This window comes from Sebastes fasciatus, chromosome 19 (genome assembly GCF_043250625.1).
Source record: "Sebastes fasciatus isolate fSebFas1 chromosome 19, fSebFas1.pri, whole genome shotgun sequence".
In the NCBI taxonomy this organism is placed as follows: Eukaryota; Metazoa; Chordata; class Actinopteri; order Perciformes; family Sebastidae; genus Sebastes; species Sebastes fasciatus.
Window position 1 is genome coordinate 21,307,347 of NC_133813.1, and position 26,544 is coordinate 21,333,890.

At 40.1% G+C, this 26,544-nt stretch overlaps 1 protein-coding gene and 1 long non-coding RNA gene across 6 annotated transcripts; one reads left to right on the top strand and one right to left on the bottom strand.

Annotated features, from left to right (window-relative positions):
* The first annotated feature begins 1,502 nt into the window (after window positions 1-1,502).
* rnf34b (ring finger protein 34b) lies at window positions 1,503-26,521 on the top strand. Of its 5 annotated transcripts, none has more exons than XM_074617629.1 (10): window positions 1,523-1,643; window positions 2,283-2,432; window positions 7,913-7,997; window positions 11,385-11,603; window positions 15,728-16,246; window positions 19,764-19,826; window positions 19,955-20,156; window positions 20,250-20,273; window positions 20,466-20,507; window positions 23,764-26,520. In XM_074617629.1, the coding sequence occupies exons 4-10, from the start codon at window positions 11,400-11,402 to the stop codon at window positions 23,946-23,948; spliced, it is 1,239 nt and encodes a 412-aa protein (XP_074473730.1). In that variant the 5' UTR covers window positions 1,523-1,643; window positions 2,283-2,432; window positions 7,913-7,997; window positions 11,385-11,399; the 3' UTR covers window positions 23,949-26,520. The 5 variants fall into 5 exon arrangements, with proteins under 5 accessions (XP_074473729.1, XP_074473732.1, XP_074473730.1 ...); XM_074617630.1 differs by having other exon boundaries at window positions 2,283-2,406; XM_074617628.1 differs by lacking the exon at window positions 2,283-2,432 and having other exon boundaries at window positions 1,503-1,643; window positions 23,764-26,519.
* LOC141757262 (uncharacterized) lies at window positions 3,458-23,267 on the bottom strand. The gene is made up of 4 exons (XR_012591612.1): window positions 23,052-23,267; window positions 19,903-20,124; window positions 9,862-10,004; window positions 3,458-5,111 (listed from the first exon to the last, which is right to left on the bottom strand). It is a non-coding gene; the product is annotated as an uncharacterized LOC141757262 (long non-coding RNA).
* Window positions 26,522-26,544: the final 23 nt, after the last annotated feature.

The following is a 26,544-nucleotide window of genomic DNA, read 5'->3' on the forward strand; positions in this document are numbered from 1 at the left end:
AAAGCAATGGATATTTTAGTATAGGCCTATAGTATATTTTGTAAATGTGAGAAAGAGTTTGCACACTTCCTTCCTCCAATGCAACTTTCAACACTGTGGAAGAAAATTCAGGCCGAGTCTGAAGCTGTAAAGTGTGTCACTGGTGGCCTGAGGGCCTCCACAGATCTTTTAATGTGGTTGTGTGAAATAAAATCAACATAGTAGGGTCACTGTTTGATGTACTGGAAATGGCAGAGAATTTAAAGAGACTCAGGCTGCAGAATAATACTGTATTTGCATCAGACGGACACCTTAAAATGCACTTTTTTTTTGGTTTCCTTCTCTACTTTTGCAACAGCTGCATCACTTATAAGTTTGATTCAGCTGCATTATACAGTAAGAGCATAATGAGCAGCATGAGCAGCCTTCCTCTTCCTCCCCCTGCGGCTCGGTTATTATAGTGAATGATAATAATGATGTGGCAGAGCTATCTGCTGCCCCCTGCGGGCTCACAGTGGTACCGGCCATGTCATGAAGAAAACCTCTAATCTCTTTACTGCAGACGGCACCCACGCGCACAGTCGCATGCACACGCACACACAGGCTAAATATGGCAGTAAATAAGATTGGAGACGCATTTACTTTTGGTACAAAACAAACAGAAATACACTGTGTTGGTGCAGAGGATTATCTATGGAAGTAAGAGCATGACAAAAAAAATATATTAAAAAAAATGCAAATATCTATATATCTATAGTGCAGACTATTTTAGTGATATAGAATAAAAATCCTCAAGTTGATTAAAATATATATATTAAAAAAAAACATTTTTGCAACTAAATCTATAGTGCAGACTATTTCAGTGATATAGAATAAAAAATAACTTGATTACAAAAAAAAAGTCTGATGCAGCCGAGCAGTTTATTTATTATAAGACAAGTGCATTTGCATTGGTACAAAACAAACAGAAATAACACTGTGTTGGTGCAGAGGATTATTTTAGGTTTTTGGCTCTTGTGATTGAAGTAAGAGCATGACAAAAAAATACTCAAATTGAAAAAAAATATATATAAAAAATAAACAATTTTGCAACTAAATCTATAGTGCAGACTATTTTAGTGATATAGAATAAAAATCCTCGAATTGATTAAAAAAATATATATTAAAAAAATAAACATTTTTGCAACTAACTCTATACTGCAGACTATTTTAGAGATATAAAAAAAAAAAAAAAACTTGATTACAAAAAAAAAGTCTGATGCAGCCGAGCAGCTTTTTTTTTATTATAAGACACAAATGTTGAGAAAAAAAAAAAAAAAAAAAAAAGCTAATTCACTGGAATAAACCGAAGCTGTGAGAATAGCATGATGCGTCTGTCTGTCAAGCTCACACATGCGTCTTTACGCGCACAGCCACTGACCGCCCACTCCGCTGATGTGTCCACTCCGATTGGCTGCTAAAGATACCAGCAGCCTGTGTTCTGCTCCGTGGTTGGCTGCGGCACCTCTTGGCCATTACGTTATGCTTACTCCACACACACACACACAGGGGGCAGCTGGAGAGAGGGAAGACGTAATGGTTTGATTCCCTGTGCACTTCTTCTTTGCGATGGTCGTCGTTCTGACATTACTCGGCAGATTCCTCGGTCGGGAGGTGCAATGAAGGTAAGGTGATCAAAAGCTGCGGTGCGTTTTAGGATGCAGGTTTCTGCTGATTTTACGCACGATGCTGCACCGAGAGATGGGCAGGGAATACCTCCATCCTAATGGCAGATATACATATGTTTGCGATGCACTTATAGATGTAATTACATGTTTAATTGCGTTTTAAATGCAGCATTTGACTGCATGACAATCAGATTATATATTCTGGCTGCTATATATATACCCTTCCAGATCTGTCAGTCATGGGTTTTTATTCTAAAGGCGAGCCTGGAGATGCTTCTCCTGCATCTCCAGTCGTCCTGATGAACAGTAGGTACAGTGTGTAGCCTTTTAATGAGCTTGCTTTGACCCCAGTGTGATAGTTCAGTGGACTAAAGCTGTTGGAGCGACGTCCATTCATCGTCAGGGCTTTTAATCCGGTCTAATGAGATAGAGAGAGACAGAGAGAGAGACTGCGGTCAGTGAGGGAGAGAGAGAGAGTGGATGTTTGAGAGAGAGAGAGAGAGAGAGAAAGAAAGAGAGAGAGAGAGAGAGAGATTCACCTCTCAGGTCCGAGCTGTGTCAGGAGTCTCCTTCCTCTCTCTCTGTGTGTGTGTGTGTGTGTGTGTCTGTGTGTGTGTGTGTGTGTGTGTGCTGCAGCAGCACAGGAAGGAGGAAAAGGAAAAGGTGATGATGCTGTCTGTGGCAGCTCGAGCTGGAGGACGGAGGATAAATGATGAAGATGATGGCGATGATGTCATTGGTGCTCTGGTGGCGGTGGCAGGTTTGTGGTGACAGTCACGGTGAGAGGTGAGGTGGAGGAAGAAGGACTGCCTCTACAACAACCATCATCACCATCATCATCATAGACTAATCACTTGTTATTGCAGTCATACTGGAGCTGATTGCTTCTTATTTTAAAGCTGCTGCATGCATCAGTGAGGACTTTAAAAAAAAATCCATTTTGCAAATAAAAAACCTCTCTTATTGCTTTACTGCAAAAGTGCATTTACTTCCAAAATACTCAGTGTTTTTGAAGTGCACGTACTACTATTTATGCTGTGAGAACCTTTCATTGTGAAATATTGTTCTATGTGTGCCAGGCTAGAGGGTTTCCCCAAGCAGCTGCTGCAAAGCTAAATAGCCAGCAGCTACTCAGCTCTAGCTGGTCAGGTACAGGCTATTTTTATATCTAAATATCTCTAAATATCTAGAGTTGAGTAGAACTGCAACTTTATTTGTCAACTATTAAACAAGTCGACAAAACTGATCAACATTTTTCACCATTTTCTGAAATTTAATAGACCAAACAACTAATCGATTAATCAAGAAAATAATCATTGACAATGATAATAATCGTTAGTTGCAGCCCTGGTTTGCATGTATGTTTTGCATTTTTCTTTGCCATATAGTGTCATATGTGGATATCAGCGCTGAAACGATTCATTTAGTCGATTAATCATTTAGCCCAGTGGATCAGCAGAAAATGAATCAACAGTTCATTCTTTAAGTCATTTAAGATGCAAAAATGCCAAACATCTGCATGCTACAGCTTCACAAATGTGAGGATTTGCTGCTTTTTGCTCTTTAGATAAAAAGGGAAATGATGATGGGCACTTTTCATTATATTCACAAATCTAATGTAGATTAATTAATTCATTGTAAAACGTAATTTACAGATTAATTGATCATGAAAAGAATAATCAGATATAGCGCTGCAACGATTAATCGATTAGTGTCAGCTATTAAATTAATCGCCTACTATTTTGATAATCGATTAATTGCCTTGAGTCATTTTTGAAGAAAAAAAAAGTCTAAATTCTCCGATTGCAGCTTCTTAAATGTGAATATTTTCTGTTTTCTTTACTCCTCTATGACAGTAAACTGAATATCTTTGAGTTGTGGACAAAAACAAGACATTTGAGGACGTCATCTTGGGCTTTGGGAAACACTGATCCACATTTCTCACCGTTTTCTAACATGTATTAACCCAAACAACTGATCGATTAAATCGAGAAAATAGTCGACAGATTAATCGACAATGAAAATAAATGGTAGTTGCAGCCCTATAGTAAAAGGAGGAGAAAGTTTATCGAGGTCTGTGAAAGCATTGTTGCTGTTTTATCTTTGTTCAAATAAGTTAATCCCCTTTTTCATACCCTGTATGTTTAGGAGTAATGCTCCCCCTCTGTGTGGGGTTTCATTCAGCCTTAGGCATTTCAGAAGGGGGAAAAAAAATCTATTATTTAGTATTTGGCTTTCATAAAACACATACTTATTAAGGTTTGCATATTACTTTACTCAAAACATTTGAGGAACTCCCTCCACAACACTGCATCAAAATTTTAACATTTCTATATAGCTGCAGTTGCTGCCTACTTTAAACTAACAGGGCTTTACATAGAAAACCTACAGGGAGCTCATAAATCATGATGCAGTGGAGACAATAAACATGGCGGCGGTATATGAAGCCTTCACTACTTCTGTCAGTTAAGACCGTGATCACATGGGACGGGATTTTCTGCTGCTCAAACTCAACAAAAAGTAGCTTTGATTACACACAACAATAATATACCATTCTTTACAATGAATAATTCACTTTTAATACTGAGGAATATTCTCTCGCAGTAGGTCAAGCATTTCAGTCCCGTTTGTCACATTATTATGGAAAACAAGAGTAGGTGCTTAACTCCCGGTGGACAGCGTAGCATCACTGTGTCCCCAGGAAAACAAAATGGACGTGATGTTTTATTGACTAATCTGCTTTAAATTGAAAAGCAGCTTTTCTGCCCCTGTGGAACGGACGGCGTTAGCTGAATTGTGGAAGCATGATGCATCTCAAAACGGCCGTACAGTATGTGTTATCAATGCCTTTTTTTTTTTAATCAGGGATGACGTATACTTTCTATTCTAAATCCTCTTAATGTTTCAATCCATCGTGGATGCAAATACTCACAAATCTCTGATGAAATTATAAGATGTATGTAGCACAGTGGATCACGATTATTCCAAATGAGACTAAACTCACTGAGGGGCGGACTTTTAAAAAGTAGGTGAAGAAGCTGTAAAGAGAGTCTGGAGGGCAACAGCAGATTTCTGGTAAAATAGTCCAGTCATGTTTTGTTATTGCAGGACAAATCTCCGCAGCGGTCCATATCTGTTTGTATTTCTGCACCAAAAAGTATTCTCCAGGCTAAATCCTCCCCTAGTCCTCCCCCCTGCCTTTCTGAGTAAACTGAATAAATCTGTTATTTTGCAGACACAAATCCAAACTTAGCTGGTAGCAGCTTGAGTTTTCTCTCCAGACTTCACCGGATCAGCAGACATCTATCTGAGTAATGCCTCATTTAGATGAAATATCACATTTCTTTGCATCATTCTCAAGACAAATAAGTTTATTTTTTTCAGTGGCAACATTACTCTCCAGTCTCAACAGTGCAGGGAGCTGAATTTACGTTTCACAGTAGGAGTGACATTTCCAGTTGATGCCTGAGAAAAAAGAAAAACGAGGGGAGGAAGATTCAGCAGAGAGAAAGAGGAAATGAAAATGCGAGAGAGAGACAGTTGATGATGGAAAGATGTTTGATAGTGCACACTTGTGTACACTGAAAACCATCATCTGTTCGGTATATATTGATGCCTATAACTTGGCTTGCAAATGCATTGACTTGTGACAGACAAAGTGACGCTATATACCATGAGTTGATCGATACCATGAGTAGATTTTGTCATAACATTCATACAGATGTAGCCATCCACTTATAATCTCTAACAGAACATAGCAGAGCGTGTTGCAAATCAATGAGCAGGACTGCTTTATGGCAATATTGGATTTACAGGGGTTTTTTTTGGTGCTGATGATACATGCAATAAATGCAACTAAAATCAAATAGTAATAATAGAAGAATAAATGGGTATTTAAATTAAAACAAAGAATATAAAAAATAAACGCAATGACAGTTACGATCAATAAGATTAGCAATTAAACCTTGGAATTGTCTCCACGATATTAATGAGGTCAACTTTGCATATTCCAAGTTATGTGGAGCACAGTAACAAGCAGCAGATCGTCTTAACTCTGTATGAATGTTTGGCACCTGCATGGGTGAACATTGTCTGTGCGCTACCAACATCCCAAGTAGAGCTGCAACGATTAATCTATTGAATTAATCTGCAACTATTTTAATAATCGATTTGAGAAGGGAAAAAAAAGTCTAAATTCTCTGATTCCAGCTTCTTAAATGTGAATATTTTCTGGTTTCTTTACTCCTCTATGACAGTAAACTGAATGTCTTTGAGTTGTGGACAAAACAAGACATTTGAGGACGTCATCTTGGGTTTTGGGAAACACCGATCGGCATTTTCTCACCATTTTATAGACCAAACAACTGATCGATTAATCGAGAAAATAATCAGATTATTGAAAATGAAAATAATCGTTATTTGCAGCCCTAATCCCAAGAAAGCAGGGCTGACAGATAGATGGGGGGAGCTTTTGTAAAATAGCGAAATAAGAACAAATGCTGATCCCTCCTCACTGAAAGAGCAGGCAAGTGATGAATTACCTTCATTTTTCAGGTGTTTAATTCACTGGATAAATTGTTTCTCAATTGGATTTCTTCATGACAAATGATAAAATTACATTCACCCTAATGGAGATATTGTCCATATCATCCACCCCTCGCATAGACTGAAGCCACAAGATCAGCAGTAGAATCGATTTGCTCTGGCTGTGCCGTTGTTTTCCTACGAGGAGAGCGATGCTACCTTACAGGCCGAGCACACTAACTTAAAGATAGTTTGCATGTTTCCACAGCGCAACATAACATCCACCTCGCATTTGAGCCTCATGTCCTCTGCCTCTACTGTATGTGCATTTGTTTATTTAAATTGTACAAAATTACGCAGTGACTGCGAACCGCTCAAAATTGCCACAGAGTGTTGCGCTCAAAGTTCAAATTATTTCAACTTTGACCTTGGCTGCCACTGACCTTTTGAAAGCGCAACCAATGAGAACAGCTGCAAATGTTGTAGTTGCCTAGAAACAGTGAATGGCGTTCCTTGCGCTCTTTTCTGTAGAGATAATTTACCTGCTGCCTCTGCGAGTCTCTGCGCCCTACCTCGCGGTGAGTGAGGAGCAAATCTCTTATGTGAAGGCAGCTTAATGCTTAAAGGGCTACTCCAGAAAATTAGTAATGAACTACCATTAAGCTGGGGGGACGAGAAAGAGACGGATTTTTAAAAAAGAACGATAAAAATCAAAGCAGCAGAGGACAACCCACATCCAGATTGAAATGGAGGATTTCTGTTAAATATGTTGAGTCTTAAGCCCGAGCTGAAATGACATCATCAGCCGAAATGACCCCAATGACATCACCAGGGTTATTTTGTTGGAAATCTTCTGCAGATCCACAAAAAGACATTATTCAACTGCTTTCACAGGTTGTGTAGTACTCTTTACTCTTTGTGATGAGTAAACTGGACTTCATGTGTAAAATCGGTGTGTGTCGAGTGTCCCTTTAAATTTAAAATGACATTAATGCCTTATTTCCATATTGTTGTCATTTGGTCAATGAAATGCTAACTTTACATAAATCAGTAGATACTAGGGCTGACCTGAATGCTTCAAAGCTTCGACCGTTGCCATGGTAATTGACCTCCAAATCAATATTCGATTACTTCGTTTTTAAATTTTTTTTAATATAGTTTAATTTTCTAATAATGTATAAATCCCCAAATAGACCATGAATTAAGGAATAATTCCACAACAATATTCATATCCAACATTAATTATTATGAGTTATTGTCAGATGGATATTGCTGTTTGTCGTGTGTAGAGGTACGTGTGTGTGTACAGTAGGTTTAGGGTTAGGGCGGCAGCGGCACTGTCCTGAAGCTTCAAATAGCTTTGAATATCTCTCACCGAAGCTTCGAAGACCCAAAAAAATGGTATTCGGGACAGCCCTAGTAGATACACAAAAGTCACTTGACGTTTGTTTTCTCTCTTTTGGTGTCAGACCAGTTTTTCAGCTCTAGTTAAACACAGTTAAAAAACAGTCACGACATGACCCATTTAGGCCCCCATCTAGGCTCCTGTCGTCCCATATGGTTACACTGTGTGCCGATACAATTTTGGAGATTTTGATCCTCAGAAACTAATTTTATGGAGGTCAGATCACGGCACCATACAAGGCCTGAACATTGCTGATTTGCCTCTCTTTTTAGGTTTTCTATTTTTTATTTTGCTCTATTCCCCTCTCAGACGTTATGTTTGTTTGTGTGCACACCAGGGCTGGGTTGTTTGCTGACCCTATTTGATGTTGAGGATCCAGCAGCAGCGTGAGAAGTATCCAGACGGGACAAACGTGTCCAAAGGTGATTGGAATAAGAAAAACATATATCAGAAAAAAATACAAATGATGCAAGAAAAAAACAAAAACAATGTAGCGCATGTGATGTTTGCTCTTGTCACTTGTTTGTTCGGGACTCCCTGCCTGCAGAGCTTACAGTGTGCTAATTGAAGTGACAGAGGGAACTCGTGCTGCTGGCTCGAAGCCAGATCAGGCCGATTTCACGGCCAGACTGCAGCAGCTCCTCGTCCTGGAGAACGCACTAAATATTCCCTTTTTTAGTGGCTTCTTCACTCCCATGTGAGGGAGGCTGTATCGAACCTGGGAGACTTTTTCAGCAGCTGAACATCGGGTCAAGTTAACGCCACGGGCAAATAATTCAAGTTGCTATGCATCATGGTTTTTACTGTGCACATAAAATCTGGAGGAGTATATCATGATAAAGAGAGCTCCTTGTGGTAACCGAGACGCTGAAACATCACAGAAAATTAATTATGATAATTGATTTAAACCTAAGTAATTTCTGACGCAATGATGCCAAACATTTACCGCTTCCTGCTTCTCAAATTTGACGATTTGCTGATTTTATATCACTATAAATTTAACATTTTCAGGTTTTGGACTGTTGGTCAGACAAAACAAGCTATTTATAGATGTCACCTTGGGCTCATGGCGATGATCCATCCAGCAAACCAATCTATATTGTCAGTTTAATGACAGATTTAACCTTTGAAGACCCACCCTGATTGTCTCGGTGTTCCTCCACCTTATGCCGTGACTCCACATATAGTTCTTAAGATTACATAACGAATCCTTAAGCAGATGGGTGAGGTCAGATCACAGGGTGTTTGTGACAAGTCGGAGCGGAGCGCCTCTCCTTAAGAGGAGACGTTCGCAGGACCCTGTGAATTCCATTGTTTTCCGCATAGAGCCGGGAACCACAGAGGGCTTACATTATGCTCATGTCAGCTATTGATTCTGCAGGCCGGGGAACAACAGAAGACATATTCTCTGCTCTCGCTGTCCTCCCCCCCTCCCTTCTCCTCATCAGTATGCTCCAAGAAGCCGTGGCTCCCATCACGCCATCTTTGCTTCCCACGTCTGGCCCGTCTTGTGGTCAGAAAACACATCCGACACACTTTACAGGCCGAGTACACTAACTTAAAGCTAGTTTGCATGTTTCCACAGCGCAACATAACATCCACCTTGTGGCGTTTGACTCTCACATCCTCTGCCTCTACTGTATGTGCATTTGTTTATACAGATTGTACAAAATTATGCAGTGACTGAGAGGTTTTAACTCGCAGCTCTCTTTGGAGATTGTCATTAATAGGAGCTTTTAGAGTCTACTTCTGTCTAATTATCTCTAACCTCAAAGACTCTCACAGAGCACTCTCAATAATGTGCTGCCCAGTATCTCCACCTCCTCTCCCTTTCATTCATTTTCCCTCTTAACCCATAGACTACACTATCTCCTTAAGCTGTGTTCGGTATTATTGAGCAGAGGACTGGCTGATATGGCTCAAATCAGTGTCATGATATTAATACAAATATATATAATAGTAGGGCTGTCCTTGACCAAAGAAAATCTTAGTTGACTAACTAAGTCAATTAGTTGATTTAATTGACAAATAGTCACACAAAAACACTTTAAATCTTGTGTTTACCAGAGATGTGCCCTTAAGTTTCTTAGAAAAAAGTCATTCAGCCTTTAAAAAGCATACAAAACGACTAATCGACAAAAGAAATCTCAGTCAACTAAGACCAAAACGACCGATTAGTCCACTAATCAACAGTAGCCTTTTATAGTAGTTTGCTCATATACAGACAGGTGATCAAATAAAGGAATAACTTGAATAAAATTCTTGCATCAGCGCACAAAGACTCACCGAATGGTTCGATCAGTGAGAGAATGATGTGATGCTGTGGCCTCGGTCGAATCGGACACCTCTGGGAGATTTTGGGCAAACCAAATGAGGGATTTTCTTTTGGAAGATTGGCGATTTATCCCTCCAAAGACTCCAATGGCCAACTGAATTTTGGGGGGAAATGTGTGTAAAAAAATTATGCAAAAGACATAAATATTCATTAAAAAGATATTCAAATGTTGGTACCAACAGACAATAGACTCAAAAGCAAGACTTTGAACACAGGGCAGATAGAATAAAATAGTCTTTACCAGAAACAGGGTTTGGTTCATGGGAGTTCAATCCAAAAACAGGCAAATATATACAGAAGTAAAGTCTAAATCAAAACTAGGAAGTCAAAGGCAACAAAAGGCTGGAACGTAAACTATGAATAGCTCAAATTAAATGGCAAAGACATAGACTAAATACACCGTGAGAGCAGGGTGATAAGGAGGGACAGGTGAAAACAATCAGACAATCACACACAGGGGCAGGAAGTGAAGTGTCTGAAACGAGAGACAAAGATGAGTATACCAAAATAAAACAGGAAATAATAGCTGACAACTGGAAACAACATAATCTTAGAGGACAGCGGAACATGACACAGAGAGACGCTTAACTAAGTCATCTAAACTAAATGTCGTATTCTAGACCAGTGGTTCCCAAACTTTTTCATGTCAAGGACCCCTAAACTGACACAAATTAGACCCCCATTTGATAAGATGTTGTCCCAGGGTCCTCCTATCTGATTTCATTTTTGCTTTTAGATGTTTATTACAGAAAGTGTATGAAATCCATGACCAATATAGTCATACATTCTGTCCATAGTGAACATGCCGCTGCGCAGCGCTTCGTTTCTCACGGCCAGTTAGTTCATTCTAATAGAAAACAATGCGATCAAACTGATTTTGTTACTGACGCTGGCTCGCGTTAAATAAAGATATTCCACGTCGTCTTTCACCTCCAGAAGCCAGGCTGTTAGTTGTCGGTTTAGACTCTACTTCTATAGCTTTAGACTGTAGTTCCGTCAGCTCATGTGAGGGAATGTCGCCCCTTCCTGGTGGAGCTAGTAAATGCACCTCTTACTTACAGATTGTTTCTACAGATCTGCTGCGGTACCAATCGGACACAATTCTGTAAACAAACAGGAGGGAAGTTGCAAATGTCACATGGCCCACAAATGCAGAGGAAGCGATCTGCAAATGCGCAAATATCATTCCACGTGTAGAAATAGATGCACAAATGCGTGTTTATCACCTTACATGTAAACCTTAAAATACCTATTTACAGAGTAAGTTATGTGTATTTGCAAATCGCCCTGTATTTTTGTGGATGTGACTTTACACAACACAAATACAAAAATACATGTTTGTGGATAGTGAAATATTTGCAGATTATGGTACACATAAGAGTCCAATAAAAACTTCCATATAGATATCTCTAAAAGTTTTAAATGTGTGTACTTTGTTTCTGTGTGTGTCTGTGTGTGTGTGTGTACTCCTTAGGCGGGGGCATCGTCCATGTGGGCGTCATGCTGTGGATTGCTGAACGAGGTGATGGGCACAGGCACGGTGCGTGCGCAGCAGCCGGGGTTCGGAGCAGGGGCGGGGCCCTTCCGATTCGCCCCCAGCGCCGGGTACTCCACATACCCCCCCACCAGCTCAGGGAGCGCCGGGCAGCTGTGCAAGGCCTGCGGACTGGCCTTCTCCGTCTTCAGACGCAAGGTACGCAAGAGTGAAAGTGATGGCATGAGTTTGGTAGGAGATGATTAAAGATAATAAGAGAGATTTTTTTCTGAATTTGTGGGTTTCGCATGTCTTAGCCTATTAAATACAAATCTTACCCACTGTACATTTTCCAAAGGAAACTATATGTTTTGGACTGCATGGTTTCACTTCATAAACCTGCTTGAGTAATCCCTCACAGTCAACGTTCAGTCAGCTTTTTCAGAATTATGTAATCATTGCGTGCAGTTGTGAGCAGGGACTCTTCCTCATGGTGCATTCAAGGAAACACTGACATTCATAATTACTGAGTCACTTGCTGAACACAGACCTTTTTAATGCAACACCCTCACACTGAAATGTAACATAATGTAGACTCTCTTTCAGGGTTAAATCACTGACAAGCTATAGCTCATTTATTTAATCTGTATTTATACAGGGTAGGTTGGCTGAGCATATACATGCTATTTTGGCTGTTTTACAGTTAACAGTTAACAGAAATGAAATAACAAGAACAGCCATGAATAGAACAGAATAACAACCAGAAAACAAAACGAAGGCCATCGCAGGCAGGTAGAGGATGATTATGTTTGTATAGTGTGATAAATATAAAGGCAGCAAGTCGTTCACTGTGATGGAAAACTTATTTGAAGCGAGTTTAAAGACGCTGAAAGCTGATTTTTCATGCTGCACCGAAATTAATGGAAACCAACATCTGTCTTGAAGGCAGTGGTGGAAAGTAACTAAATACATTTACTCTAGTACAATTGTGAAGCACTTGTACTTTAATTGAGTATTTCCAATTTATGCTACTTTATACTTTAGAGCTGCAACGATTAATCGAATAACCGATTAGTTGTCAACTATTAAATTAATCGCCAATATTTTGATAATCGATTTGAGTAATTTTTCTAAGAAAAAAAAGTAAAAATTCTCTGATTCCAGCGTCTTAAATGTGAATATCTTCTGGTTTCTTTACTCCTCTACAAAACATGACATTCGAGGACGTCATCTTGGACTTTGGGAAACACTGATCGACATTTTTCACCATTTTCTGACATTTTATAGATCAAACACAAAATAATCAAAAGTTTAATCGACAATGAAAATAATTGCTAATTGCAGCCCTATAATACTTCCACTCCACCACATTTCTGAGGGAAATACTGCGCTTTTTACTCCACTACATTTATCTGTCAACTACAGTCACTACAGTACCTTTCAGATTAAGATTTCACATAAAAAAACACTACGATAAGCCTTTGAAATACACTGTGTTGTGAGTGGTGCCCAACCTCTCTGGCCTGTGACCCCTCTCATGACACCCCAGATTTGTCTTGTGACCCTTTTGAAGGGGTCCCAACTCCCGGCCCCTAGATTGGGAACCACTTAACTAAACTACCTAACCATATATATATATAATGTAGTTAAAACCATCTCCACCTTGAGCAGCTCACACATTGGTGCATCAGCATTAGCAATCTAATAATGTCATGTATAATATCAGCCACAGGGGCCATTCTTCAGTACATTTCATTGATAACACGTGTAGTGTTTTTTTTTTACAGTCTTGTACTGGTACTTTTAAATAAGTAAAGCATCTGAGTCCTTCTTCCACTATTGCTTGAAGTTGTATGTTGACCCTAAAAACTTGTTTTGGAAAATGGTTAGTCACGACTGGAGGTAAATCAGACACTAACTGTGTGTTCCAATACCCATACTACCATACTAATAAGTATGCCAGAAAAGGATTTAGTATGTCCCAATAGATAGTTTGTCAAATGCAGCATGTCAAAAATACCAGGATGTCTTACAACATCCCGTCGCATTTTGCAGTATGCAAGCCAGCATGCTTTTCTGGCTATTCTGACCCACAATCCTCTGCTGCAGGGGATATATGAGCAAGAGGGTCAAAGTTCAAGGTGCAATGTTATGATGAAGTAATATATCCCAATTGTATGCATACTGCATGCAATGGTACGTACTTTTTCAGGCAGTTACGGTATGTACTAGAAGTAAAAAGAAAGAGTACGCGATTTGGAACGTAGCCTATACGCGGAAAAGAGCAAAATCGCTGGCATGCTCCTTTAAGAAGATGCACCATTCATATTCACTCTGGCATTTGCAGGGTCTCTGCACAGCTGAACATGTCAGAGTTTAACAGCAGAGTGTATCTGTCTGACAGTCAGACGCACTGAGACACTGATGAAAAAGCACCGTCCTCTCTGCCCGCTGCTTCAGATCGCTCTATCGTCATCCACACACCAGTTGCCTCTCTGACGGCAGGTCAACTCCCTGGACACACACACAAACACACACACACACACATATTTGTGTGTCAGCGTGATATTTTCATAGTATGAAAAATGAAGCGGCAGGGGATTAACAACACATGATTGAAGAAAAGTATCTGTCGCGGTGCAAAATGTGCTTCTGGTGGACCGGAGCACATTTGTGCACAAGTGATAAGAAAATGTTTAGAGCCGTGGCTGACCTGATTTCTGCCCATTTGAAGTGTCAATCTACTCAGCTGCTCCGTGTTGGGAGACGCCGTTACGCCTGGAAAATGTCAAACATCACCAGGAGCTATACAGATTATGGTTTATTTCTCTTTTCTTTACCAGAAAATAACTGAGCACACAAGATATGAGCCACTGTTTCAGATGGAGTGTAGTGTTGCTGGTTTATAAGGTTTCCCTTTTGTCAAGACAGCTGACTCGAGGAAATACAGAATTTACAATATGGCTGTCAGGGGATATGGTTGAAATCATAAATATGAATCTGATTATTTTTCTGGTATTGATTACCATAATATCTATCTATTACATTTTCACTAGTCAATTATCTGTTCATTACATTTTGTGTAGCATGCAGATGTGAATGAAACATCGCTGATTCATTTTTTGCTGATCCACTGGGCTAAGTGATTGATCGACTAATCGTTTCAGCGCTAATGTGTCACTATATGGCAAAGAAAAATGCAAAAACATGTAAACCAGGGCTGCAACTTACAATTATTTTCATTTTCAATTAATCTGTTGATTATTTTCTCGATTAATCGATTAGTTGTTTGGTCTATAAAATGTCAGAAAATGGTGAAAAATGTCAATCAGTGTTTCCACGATGACGTCCTCAAATGTCTCGTTTTGTCCACAACTCAAAGATATTCAGTTTACTGTCATAGAGGAGTAAAGACACCAGAATATATTCACATTTAAGAAACTGGAATCAGAGAATTTTTGATTTTTTTTTCTTAGAAAATTACTCAATACGATTAATCAAAATAGTTGACAGGTAATCGATTATTCGTTGCAGCTTTATACCTGATTATTATGTTCACGCTCAATGAATCTGTCAATTGTGTTTTCAATGAATTGATTAATTTACAATACATTTTGGAACATAATGAAAAGTGCCCATCTTCATCATTTCCCAAAGTAACATTGCTTTGTTTTATCTAAATAGCGAAAAAGCAAAAAATCCTCACATCTGAGAAACTGTAGCATGTAAATGTTTGACATTTTTGCATCCTAAATTACTTAAAGAATGAAACATTGTCAAGTAATTTTCTGCGACAAGACTAATCGACTAATCGTTTCAGCCCTAATGTCAACATATGTCACTATATGGCAAAAAAAAAAATGCTAAATTACATGTAAACTAATCAAATCTTTGTTCTCCTGTTGCATCATCAGACAAAACTCTTCACACATGTAAAACAAAACTCTCAGTATTTCCTATAGTTAGTTTTTAAATTGCAGTTTGCTACAAATAATTAATCTGGACAAAATCATAACAAATATGTCTAATCTTGAACAATCGCCCATCACTACTCAACAATATCCTGCAAGTAAAACCATGCGCTGATGGATTCTTCTGTTGCTATCATTAGTACAAACAGCAGATTCAGTGACTTTGGTTCCATCGTTTGGCCAATTTTCAGAGCTCAAATCAGTTAATTTTATAGTAGATGGTTAATTTATCCATAGATGATAAATAGTTTAATATGCTCAGACATCAGGGCCTCATTACTGTAGAAAATTATGAAAAATAGAGTTTCTGAAATGATGAAAGTCTAGCTGATCCTCATCACATCTTTGATTCTTTTCTCCCCCCTCCAACAGCACATCTGCTGTGATTGTAAGAAGAGTTTCTGCGCCCTGTGCTCGGTGCTCCAGGAAAACCTGCGCTGCTGCACCACCTGCCACCTGCTGCGCGGCACGGCCTTCCAGCGGCCGCGGCTCATGCAGCTCCGAGTGAAGGACCTGCGCCAGTACCTGCTGCTGCGCAACATCTCCACCGACACCTGCAGGGAGAAGGAGGACCTGGTGGACCTGGTGCTCTGCCATCAGGGGACAAGGGAAACCCCGAGGCCGGTGGCGGAGGACGAGGAGGAGGAGGAGGAGGATGAAGAAGAGGACGAGGAGGAGGAGGAGGAAGACGGAGAGGACACACATGAGGAGGAGGAGGAGGATGAGGAGGAAGAGGAAGGGGGAGAGGACACAGACAGTCTTCACTCGCTCCCCCACTCGCGCGCCGCCTCGCCCCCCTCCGCCACGCGCTCCACCTCCGAACAGTCGGTCCTCTCCGCCTCTCAGGGAGAAGTGCTCAGCCCCAGTGACAGCTCAGGGACCACCAGCCAGGTTAGACGCTCAGTTCGACGTGTGTGTCTGCGTGCACAACTAACACACACTTCTTCTAATCTACATACGCCATACTTCCTTCACATCTGTCCTCATTCTATCCGAGATAATTAATTTCAAAGGTGAAATCGGCTTATTTACAAGTGTCAGCGAGACTTCCTCCTTTCAACTCCCCGATAAACAAATGCCCTCTCGTGCATATCTTTTAGATGTTATTTCATACGTTGTATTTCGTGCTTTATTCTTCCCCTCTGTGCTGTCTTCTGTGTTTTTATGGCTTTGCTCTGAATGAAGGGTTTCTCCGTGAAAATCTACTACATCTCATTTTGATGTTGTTTTTTCAGCTCAGAGAGCAGAATGTGCACGTGACAGCTGGAAACAGCTGTGTTATCTGTGTATGTGTGAGTGCGTGCAGAGCCCCTCAGACCAGCCAGCGATGCAGCTTAAGCCCTTTGCCTTTTTTAGGTCTGTTACATAGACTGAGTCTGTTATGTAACAGGAACGCAGGTTAACTCCCCACAGCCTCACAGCTGCAACCAAACAACAGAAACACTAACAGTACATAATATCCCTCCTCTCATCCCCCCCATACATGAGCTCTCTTAGGCTTTCAGATTCTTGTGGGTTATTTGTTTTTAAAAGGTGAATGTGTGGATGTACACTGCAAAAAGCCCTTTCAGAAACAAGCTAAATATTTGCATCAAACGACTTGATTAAATTTTTTGAAACATACAAATCAGCCAAAATTATTGCCGCAATCTGCGTTACGTCCATCTAGATTTTAAATCTGAATATAAGATAATCCTACTTACCTTACTTGGATACATAGTTTTCTGCAGTGAACTTTTAACCAATGCAACAAAACAAAGATATGCAATGTTAGTTTTGTTGAACATAGCTTCTTGAATTGATATTTCTGCAGTGTATAGGACACATTTTAATGCAAAAACAAGGAGTTTGAGGTCTGTGATTTATAAAACTTTTCGTATTTAGAACATTTATAGCACTATACTATGGAGGACGGAACCTGCCAAAATCAAAGATGATTAAATAACTAAATAAATTACTTGATTAATAACTAAATATGCCATTTAATGTACCAACAGTAATATTAGAAATAAATGTAGGCATTAATTAATTGATAGAATGTGACATAAATAGTTATTTTAGTTTTAATTTGCTTCTTTATTTATTTACCTGTGTATTAATTCCCCTATCTATCTACTGTTCTATTCAATTGTTCCTTTTATTTATTCATTTTTATTTGGCTTTTGCATTTCTTTTATATTTAAAATGTATTTAGTCATTATTAAATTGCATGTATTTATTTAAGTAATTATGTATTTATGCTTGACCTTCCCTTTGCATCCCCCACCCTTTTTATTTCCCCAAAAATATTTATTTCTGTATTATTTTCTATATGCATTTCTTTAGTATGGAGGACGGAACTTGCCAAAATCAAAAGTGAATAAATAAATAAAAAAACTTGATGAATAAATATATATGCCATTAAATGTACCAAAAATAATATAAAATATGAAATGTAGGTATTAATTAAATGATAGAATGTGACAAATTTATATTTCTGTTTTGATTTGCTTTATTATTTATCTTTGTATTAATTCCTTATCTACTCTTCTAATTATTTTTTCCTTTTTATTTATTTATTTACTTTCATTAACTTTTAAATGCATTTGTTTATTTTTTGCAATTCTTTTTGATTCATTTTAAATATTTTGTTAAACTGATTTATTCATTACTAAATTCTATGTAATATATTTATGCATGATTCACCCCCTCCCCCTATTTATTTCCCTAAACTTATTTATTTCTGTATTCTTTTCTTTATACGTTTCTTTAGTATTCAGTTGAGGACGGAACCGGCCAAAATCAAAAAAGCAAATGAGGGCGCTGTCATTCAACGTGTGTCATGGGGTCAGAGTGCATAGATCGACCATATGCTTGCTAGCTAGCTAGTTAATGCTGTCTGCTCATCAACTTCAGTCTTCATTCTCGGCCCTGTACAGCAGATCATCGGCCTGCTGCTGCTCCCCACGCCGCTGCCTCAGATCTTTAGTTTTGGTAAATAAATAACGAAGCAAATTAAAACAGAAATATCAATTTATGTCACATTTTATCAATAAATGAATGCCTACATTTATTTTTAATATTATTTTTGCTTCATTTAATGGTATATTTATATATTTATCGAATAATTTATTTATTCATTTTTTTATTTGGAAGTTTTCCGTCCTCCATACTATTCAAGTTATGCTGTTTTGTTTTTGGTATAAAGTCAGGCTTTCTTGTCATCTTTAGCATTTTCAGTATTTCCTCATGAATGAAAGGAAAGACATCTGCCACATGTGACCCATTATTGTCCATCACCATGTAGATTTTGATGCAGTTGAAACTTTTCTCAACATTTTCAGTTCTTAAAAATAACAAAGTTAGCAGCTTTGTGCAGCCTTGACAGAAGTATGCGTGCTCTCTGAGTGCTTTCTAGTACTTTCACATGTTTGAAATGGTTGAATGAGATCTAACATCGAGTCAGAGAAACTCCAGAGAGGTTTGGCGCTTTGCTCGTGTCGGGGCTGCTGCTCGTGTTTTTGTCTCTGAGGAGTCTAAGCCGGAGCAAAAAAGCATGATGTCTGTCTGGGTGCGGGGCAGGCATCTAGCACCGCGACGCTGACGGATGCATTATTAACACATCTTCACTCGAGGCAGTTGATTGGTCTGCTGGAATGTGCCGAAGCAGAGAGAGACAGGGTTTTAACTGTTTTTAACGGTGCAGACACAGAGACTGCACTCCAGCATGATATCACAGTTAAACTTATTTCAGCCCTTCACATGCTCCCTTTTGTCAAGCACATAAAAGAATAAAGAGACGATATCTTCTCTTCAAAGCGCACAAATGGCGGAGATAATACACTCAAACCAAACAGCGTCTGCTGCACTATTCTGTAGCTCCCATTTGCTCCCCTTTCATCCGGCAAATACCCCGACCTCCACCTTCAAAGAGAATAATGAACCGCTGGGTTGAGAGCAGCTGAGTCAGTGTTTAAACACCTCTATTCTATTCCTTTCATTAGATATCTGAACCATTTAAAGATCGCAGAGAGCTGTGAAGTTTCATCACGGCATCGATAGTAATATGGAGCTAGAACAAAACTATAAATATCTTGTGATAGTGTTGAGAAATGGAGGCGGGGATCATCTCGTTAATGAGACAAACAAATGTGGGTCAATTTGATATTTCTCTTGTCAGTTCAGCGTGACTGAAATCTGCAATTAGGAGGTTATTTTAAACTTCTTTTACAAAAATCCAAGGTTATATTTTTGCATTTTATCATTTGACTTTGACACTTGTGCTGGATGCATTTTGTTCAGCACATGTTTTAAGTGGAGTGATTTGATATTTGGTGATTAAAAGTAATGTGTTTTATGCTGATCAGTGAGTGAAATGCTGTAATGAGAATTTAAATTGACTTGATTGTGTTGATTTCCCCTCAAACAGGAGCAGGAGGATACTCCAACAGCGTCTCTCTTGAACCTGGAGCCCGCTGAAAATTTCATGGAGGTACAACACTTTGCACCTTTACAGCACAAAATAGAGTCTTTTAAGTAGAAGAACAAAGACTATATTGTAGACTGACCAGGCTTTCAGGGAGTTATTGACCGCAGCTCTGCTTCCTGTGTGGATTGTAGGTCAGTCCGGCGACACAGAGGAGGATCAGGGCCTCGCTGTCAGATCTGGACAATGAGGAGGCGATAGAAAACCTCTCCGTCCGCCAGCTGAAGGAGATCCTCGCCAGGAACTTTGTCAATTACTCCGGCTGCTGCGAGAAGTGGGAGCTGCTGGAGCGAGTGCATCGACTCTACAGAGAAAATGAGCAGAACAGGAAATCCAGTGAGGATCTATTTGTTTCTTTTTGCATCAAAATTTCACATTTTCACCTTCAATGTTCTGTATGATAAAACCCTTTTTCTCCTTTTCTTTAAGTGGAAAATGTGAGCATAACTGCAGGTAATTATTGCTGTTTTATTATCATATTTCCCAGATTTAAACTGCCTTTTAATGTGAACATTAACATATTAAATCTACATACAAGTGCAGTTAGCTCCCTTCTGTGATGTGACTTCAACATTGTTTTACGTTAAAGTTACTTTTCCTGAACTAATATATGTTCTTTATTACTGCCCGTTCTTATCTATAAAGTGGTTGCATATCCTCCACCTCTCTGCAACAGTGGAGTGGGAGGTAAGATGTTTTTCTAAAAAGCCACTTCACTTTTCCATCTCCTCCATGAACACATAACTGATCGTCTGATAACAGTAAAGGCATGCTGCAGCATTTCTAACCCACTTGATCCTTTACATCATCCTGCATATTATCACATTATGGTCACTCCAGTCATTATCTCCCGCCTGAATCAGTGTCTCCCCGGTCTGTCACTCGTGTTTCTCTTCCATCGTACAGCGTCATCTCATTTCATTCTGAAGGACGGCCTCTCATCCCGTCATTAATGCACTCCCTAAGAGCTTTTACCTCTTGATGAGCCATCATATTACTTCAGTAGCAGCATGTCTCCTTCAGGTGTAATTACATTGTCGACCTTCCTAGAGGCTCTCTTGTTGACATAAAGGGCTTGAGGATCATATTAGACCACTTAATAGTCAGACGTGTAGGGACAGCAGACAGGCTGCAGCTCCGTTGGCTTTCTTCCCGTCACACAAGATGTGAGCAGCAGGAGCCAGATTTACTGTAGTGAGCTATCAGCCAGCAATCAGACATTTGACTCCTACAAACCAGTGCTCTGACATCATTTGTTGTTGTGATTGTTTTCATGGTAGCTCCTTATTACAATAAAAGTAACAGGTTGGTTATTGTGAACATTTAACATAGTTGCAAATGTCTAATCCACCCTGTTGGAGGACAAATATCTTTATTCTTCATAACAGTTACTGTTTTAGAAATTGTCTTTTCTTCCTCGAGGCTAACTACTCTAAACCCTCCACCAAAGTACATTTAAGTATGTCACTTATTTTAGTTTCTATCAGTTTATCACCACCCATCTGCCAAACATAGTGTTTCCCATCTAGTTTCTTGTCTGACACTTGGTTTGTGCCATTAATATTTCTACTGTACGGTGTTTTATAGCAGGTTTAAATCATTCAGTCAGTTGAAAATAAATGTGAGTAATATTAATTATTTTTGTGAAACTACCACAGTCCAACAATAGGCCTTACTGCGCTTCCCTTGGGCTTGATTTCAGTTGTCAGAGAGATCAGATTAGCCCGTTTTCAACTACCTCAACAGCCCGTTCTCATACCCGGGGCGTCATATGCAGACGCTTTGTCACGGGCATCGCCATTCGATACCAACGCACAAGGCACTCTTTAGCGCCGGTGTGAGGCGCACCGGGCGATAATGTAAACCCATCCGTGGCAACAGTAAACGCTCCGAGAAAGTGAGGTGCCGGGAGTGTGGTGACATAGTTTAAAGAGCGAAAAGACACACACGAGGCATCCGGGAGGGGAGGTGGATGGTCCAACTAACACAAGGCTTTCATCCAGGAGACCGCTGTTTGTGTTCTGTGCATCACGTTACAATCAGCTGTGCAGTCATTCAGTGTCATTTTCACTGTACAAACTTAGTCATTAAGCCCAACCATGTTGTTTTTTTCCTAAACCTAACTAAGTGGTTTTGTTGCCTAAACCTAAGAAAGTGTTTTTGTTTAATTCACAAACATTAAGCTCTTGTTTACTGCGACCGAAAAGTAACTCAGAGAGGTCTGACAAACCATCAATGTGTGACTGATCGCCAGTTGAAATTATCTACAGTGTTTTAGGTTGTTTCAAAGTGACACCTCACATGTGCAAAGTGTGCACATAGCAAAAGCAGTTTTGCATTACAGGTGTGGAATTAGTTTGGTTTATTAACAGACTATGTTACTAAATAGCAGCTACAAACCTACTGGAGCGTAGGGAGATAGATGTCGCGTTTTTTTTGCTAAACAGGCTTGGACCCAAACGCAGGTAAAGATGAGCAGGCAGAGTTCAGTGATTTAATAACGAAAAACGTATGTTGAACAAAAATGCAGCTTGTCCGGCAGACAGGTAACAGCAGAGTCAAACCACAAATTGGGTCCCAAAGAATAGACTTGAAGTTCAAAAAACACTGAGAGAAAACCTCAGGCAAGGTAGAAACACTACACATGAGAGGCGACGACAAACTGACCCAGACTGTCCCACATTTTCATTGGCACTAGTTTTCAAAAGTCAAACTGCTGCAGGACAGACGTTTTTTTTTTAATCTGGCTTTTATCCAATTGGCTGTGAAGTAAGCAGGGAAGGCTGCCATCACAGGGCTGTGTTTGCTGTCAAACTGCGCACACGTGGGTCAAGTGCAGGTTAACATTTCACCTTTCCTTGCTACGCTACGCCCAACGGAGAAAACTGCGAGTCCCAACAAAGTCACAAGCTATGCAGATTTAGGCAGAATATGATGGAAACTACCACAAAGAAAAGGAAGAGCAGCTACAACAAAGACTGAGAAACTACTTATTTATAGTGTTTATAAACCGGTGGAGGCGATTCTCAGAGTTTTTTGTGATATTTGCCAGTTATTTTTCAATTTCACACGGGATAATACAACATGAAGCGACACAGTTCATGTGTGTCACAAGAAATGTGCTTCTCAAAAAGAGATGTGCCGATCTATGGATGCAATCGGGCAAAACGTAAAGATGTTACAAGATAAGACATAGAGTTAGATAGACATAATATCAAAATTGTAGATTACCTTTCAGCCTTGGTAACGTTTCTCACATTGTCCCACTCAAACATACTCTTTGTCGCACATTTGGTTCGTTGGGATCTGGTCACCCTAAATACACTGGGAGGTGAGGATAAATAGGTGCAGGTGAAACCAATCGGGGCGGGGTAGACGATCGCAAAGGCGGGAAAATACAAAGGCAGGAAGTAATACTAGATATGACACACACGGTGAGTATTTCAAAATAAATGAAACAAGGAATATAACAGAAAACCCAAATCCTCAAGACAAATTCAGAGGCCACTAAAAAGATCAACACAAGATAGTCTAAAGACTTAACACTGGGCGGCTGTGGCTCCGAGGGTAGAGCAGGTTGTCCACCAATCGGTAGGTCGGTGGTTCGATCCCTGGCTGCTCTGGGTCACATGTTTATGTGTCCTTTAGCAAGACACCTAACCCCAAATTGCTCCCGATGGATGTGTGAATGAGTATTTAGATTAGATCCTGATGGGCAAAGTTGGCACCTTAGCAGCCTCTGCCATCAGTGTATGAATGTGTGGATACTGACATGTAGTGTAAAGAGCTTTGAGTGGTCGGAAGACTAGAAATGCGCTATATAAATGCAAGTCCATTTACCATTTAACAAAGTCTCACAGCTTCCATACAACATCACTAAACTGAGCCTGTGGAGAACCATTTTAACTGAAAAAATAACTTTTATTTTTTTTTCCATCCACAGATGGTGTCAAAGCTCAGCTGGCGGCTGACGACAACCTGTGCCGCATCTGCATGGACGCCATCATCGACTGCGTGCTGCTGGAATGTGGTCACATGGTCACCTGCACCAAATGTGGAAAGAGGATGAGCGAGTGCCCCATCTGCAGGCAGTACGTAGTGCGGGCCGTGCACGTCTTCAAGTCTTAAAACTCTGCGTGCGTGCTCGTCGGAGCGGCCCCTCAGGCGTGTGCACGTGGCCCTGGATTTATCACTGAGGATGAACTGCTGTGCATGACGTCGTCTCGCAGGGCCCAATGCTGCAGCAGGCGCGAGCAACTTCCCGGTCTTTGAAACCAGACTGTTGCCTCTGGCCTACCACGGTTTGTCCCATCCCCTACCTTTACTAACTCATGTTCCCACTCCTCCTCCTCTCTGGTGGACCGTCATCAGCTGCACACTGGACACTCACTCTTTCTCTCTTTGGTCTGTTAAACACGCAGCAGAAAACCCCTGCCATCACTCTCTATTCTCTGTTTAGATTTTACTCACAGGAGAGGAGAGGAGGTGGTCCCGCGGATACTTGAAGTGGATCGGCTGAAGAGAAGCAGAAAAATATAAGATCCCAGGGTTAGAGTCAATATGGTTTACACAGTCATGCCACATGACGCCGTGTCATCTCCCTCAGTGTTCTTTTAGGATGTGCAATATCAGAAAAAAAGAGACTTACATGTGTTTTTATTAAATGTCTGTTTGTTAATCTGAACACCACGTGCATCTCGTCTCACTCGCAGAAAGGGTGCAAGGTGCCAAACGTCATGCCTTTTTTGATCGATATTTTGGTTTCTCGGTATATGCATCTCATAACCAGCAAGCTTGGTGTGATAGTTTACTTTCTCAAATGAACTTTAGGGAAATAAAAGTGTGTACAAGTAAACGTTTTGAACACTTGCTGTGTGAAGGACGTGATTGTTTGCTCGCCGAAAATGAAGTGCACAGATGTGATTTCTGCCGAAGACACAGACAGTAAATAAACACTGCTTGGTCACACCCACAGACTGTATATAAAGATGGACGACATGACAGCTCCCCAAAAGTGAAGCCAAAACTTCTCGATTGCCCCCTGGTGGCTGGCTGCAGTATAGGGCATAAATCCCGCCCCCTCCATGTTAGCGGATGGGGCCAAACTAAAAAGTCAAAGTACACGTCAAATACATTTTAACCAAAGATGGTTTCTGTCATTTTAGGTAGTTCTTATCACGCTGCTGTATGTTCAAGTGTTCCTTTTTTTGATAAGTTTGGTTTTATTTAGTTATTTGATGCTATAAAAAGGGACCGCTACGTCATGATTGACAGCTCAGAGTCTCTCTCGCTGACAAGCTGCTGCCGTGCTCGGCTCGCGATTGGTTGGGGCAGGTGACCTCGATACCGCGGCTCCACCGTCCAATCGCTACTGCGCAGACCCTAGCTTCAAATTACGTCAAAACCTCAAGATGGCAGCTCTCGTATCCGGGATATTTTGGCTTCACTTCTGCACAATGGGAGGAAGTGGCGTCATCCATCTTTATATACAGTCTACGGTCACACCACATGCTGCACTACATTCCTGTTATTGAGCGTGAAGGTTAATTTGTCACCTTTGAAACAGCAGTTCGACAAAAACAAAGAAAAACCTGGACTCAAGGGGCCACTTACTAGTTTTTTCCTGCGCTTTCAAATTTCACGGGCTTCATCAGCAGATGCTCAGTTGTCATGGAGACGGGTCAGCTTCCGTGACCCTAAAGTGGTCGTATATGACGGGAAGATAATGTGAATGGCCTCATCCTTCTCCTGAGGAAGACCACAAGATAAGAAAAAGCGAGTAAGTGGACCTTGAGTGAAGTTTTTTTTTTTTTTATCTACATCCCTCTTTTATTTTGAAATAACTGTCACCAAGCAATACCATTTAGTTTCCAAGTCTACCAAGTGTCTTTCTTTGATTGTGTTGTGTGTCGGATCTTAGGTAGGTGACAGGTGCTACTTCCTCTTTTCTGAGTGTAACATCAACATACCTTTTGTCATGTTGTCAAGGCGTCCTTCCAGATATCCGTCACACAGTGAGAGGATGCCGGTTTTTACTTTAACCTGTTATGCAAACAAAACACTTTGTTTTCTTGTCATGAGATCCAGTTAACTCAGAACGTCACTAAAATATCTGTGTGTACAGTATGCCTGTTTAAAAAAAGAAGCTGTTAAGTGAATGGCATAGATAGCTTATATTGTTGTTTACTGATAAGTCATTAAATGTATATTTTTCCATTTACTTGGGAGACGACATGATTTAAAGTTATAATAAGATAAAAAATATACCGTTTTTCAGAATGTATCTCTGCTGGTTTTGGTCAGACGAGTTCCTCATGTCACTCTCTCACCATTAAAGTTGCGTGGTCTCGCTCTCCAGCACTTCTTGTCGTCGTCGTCGTCTGCTTCAGATCCAAAAACTGACACTGACACCATGCACTGTAACAAACACTGTAACTCTGTAAGTCTGTTTGTTGATGCTGCCGTCTCTCAAAGATGTCATTCATTGGGCAGCTACAGTATTTATCAGAGTAGGAGGTTATCATGAGCACTCATAATCCTGGATCTTTATATTTTGGAATGTTGAACCTTTTTATTTTGGTAAACGAGAGAAAATGATTTATTAGACTCAATAAAAATGCAGTACTACAAACCAGAAAGTAAAACCCTGCTCTTCATTTTGTAATGGGCTTCATTTTGTTCACTTAGTGGTTGGCATACGGTTCATTTTCACTTATAAATAACA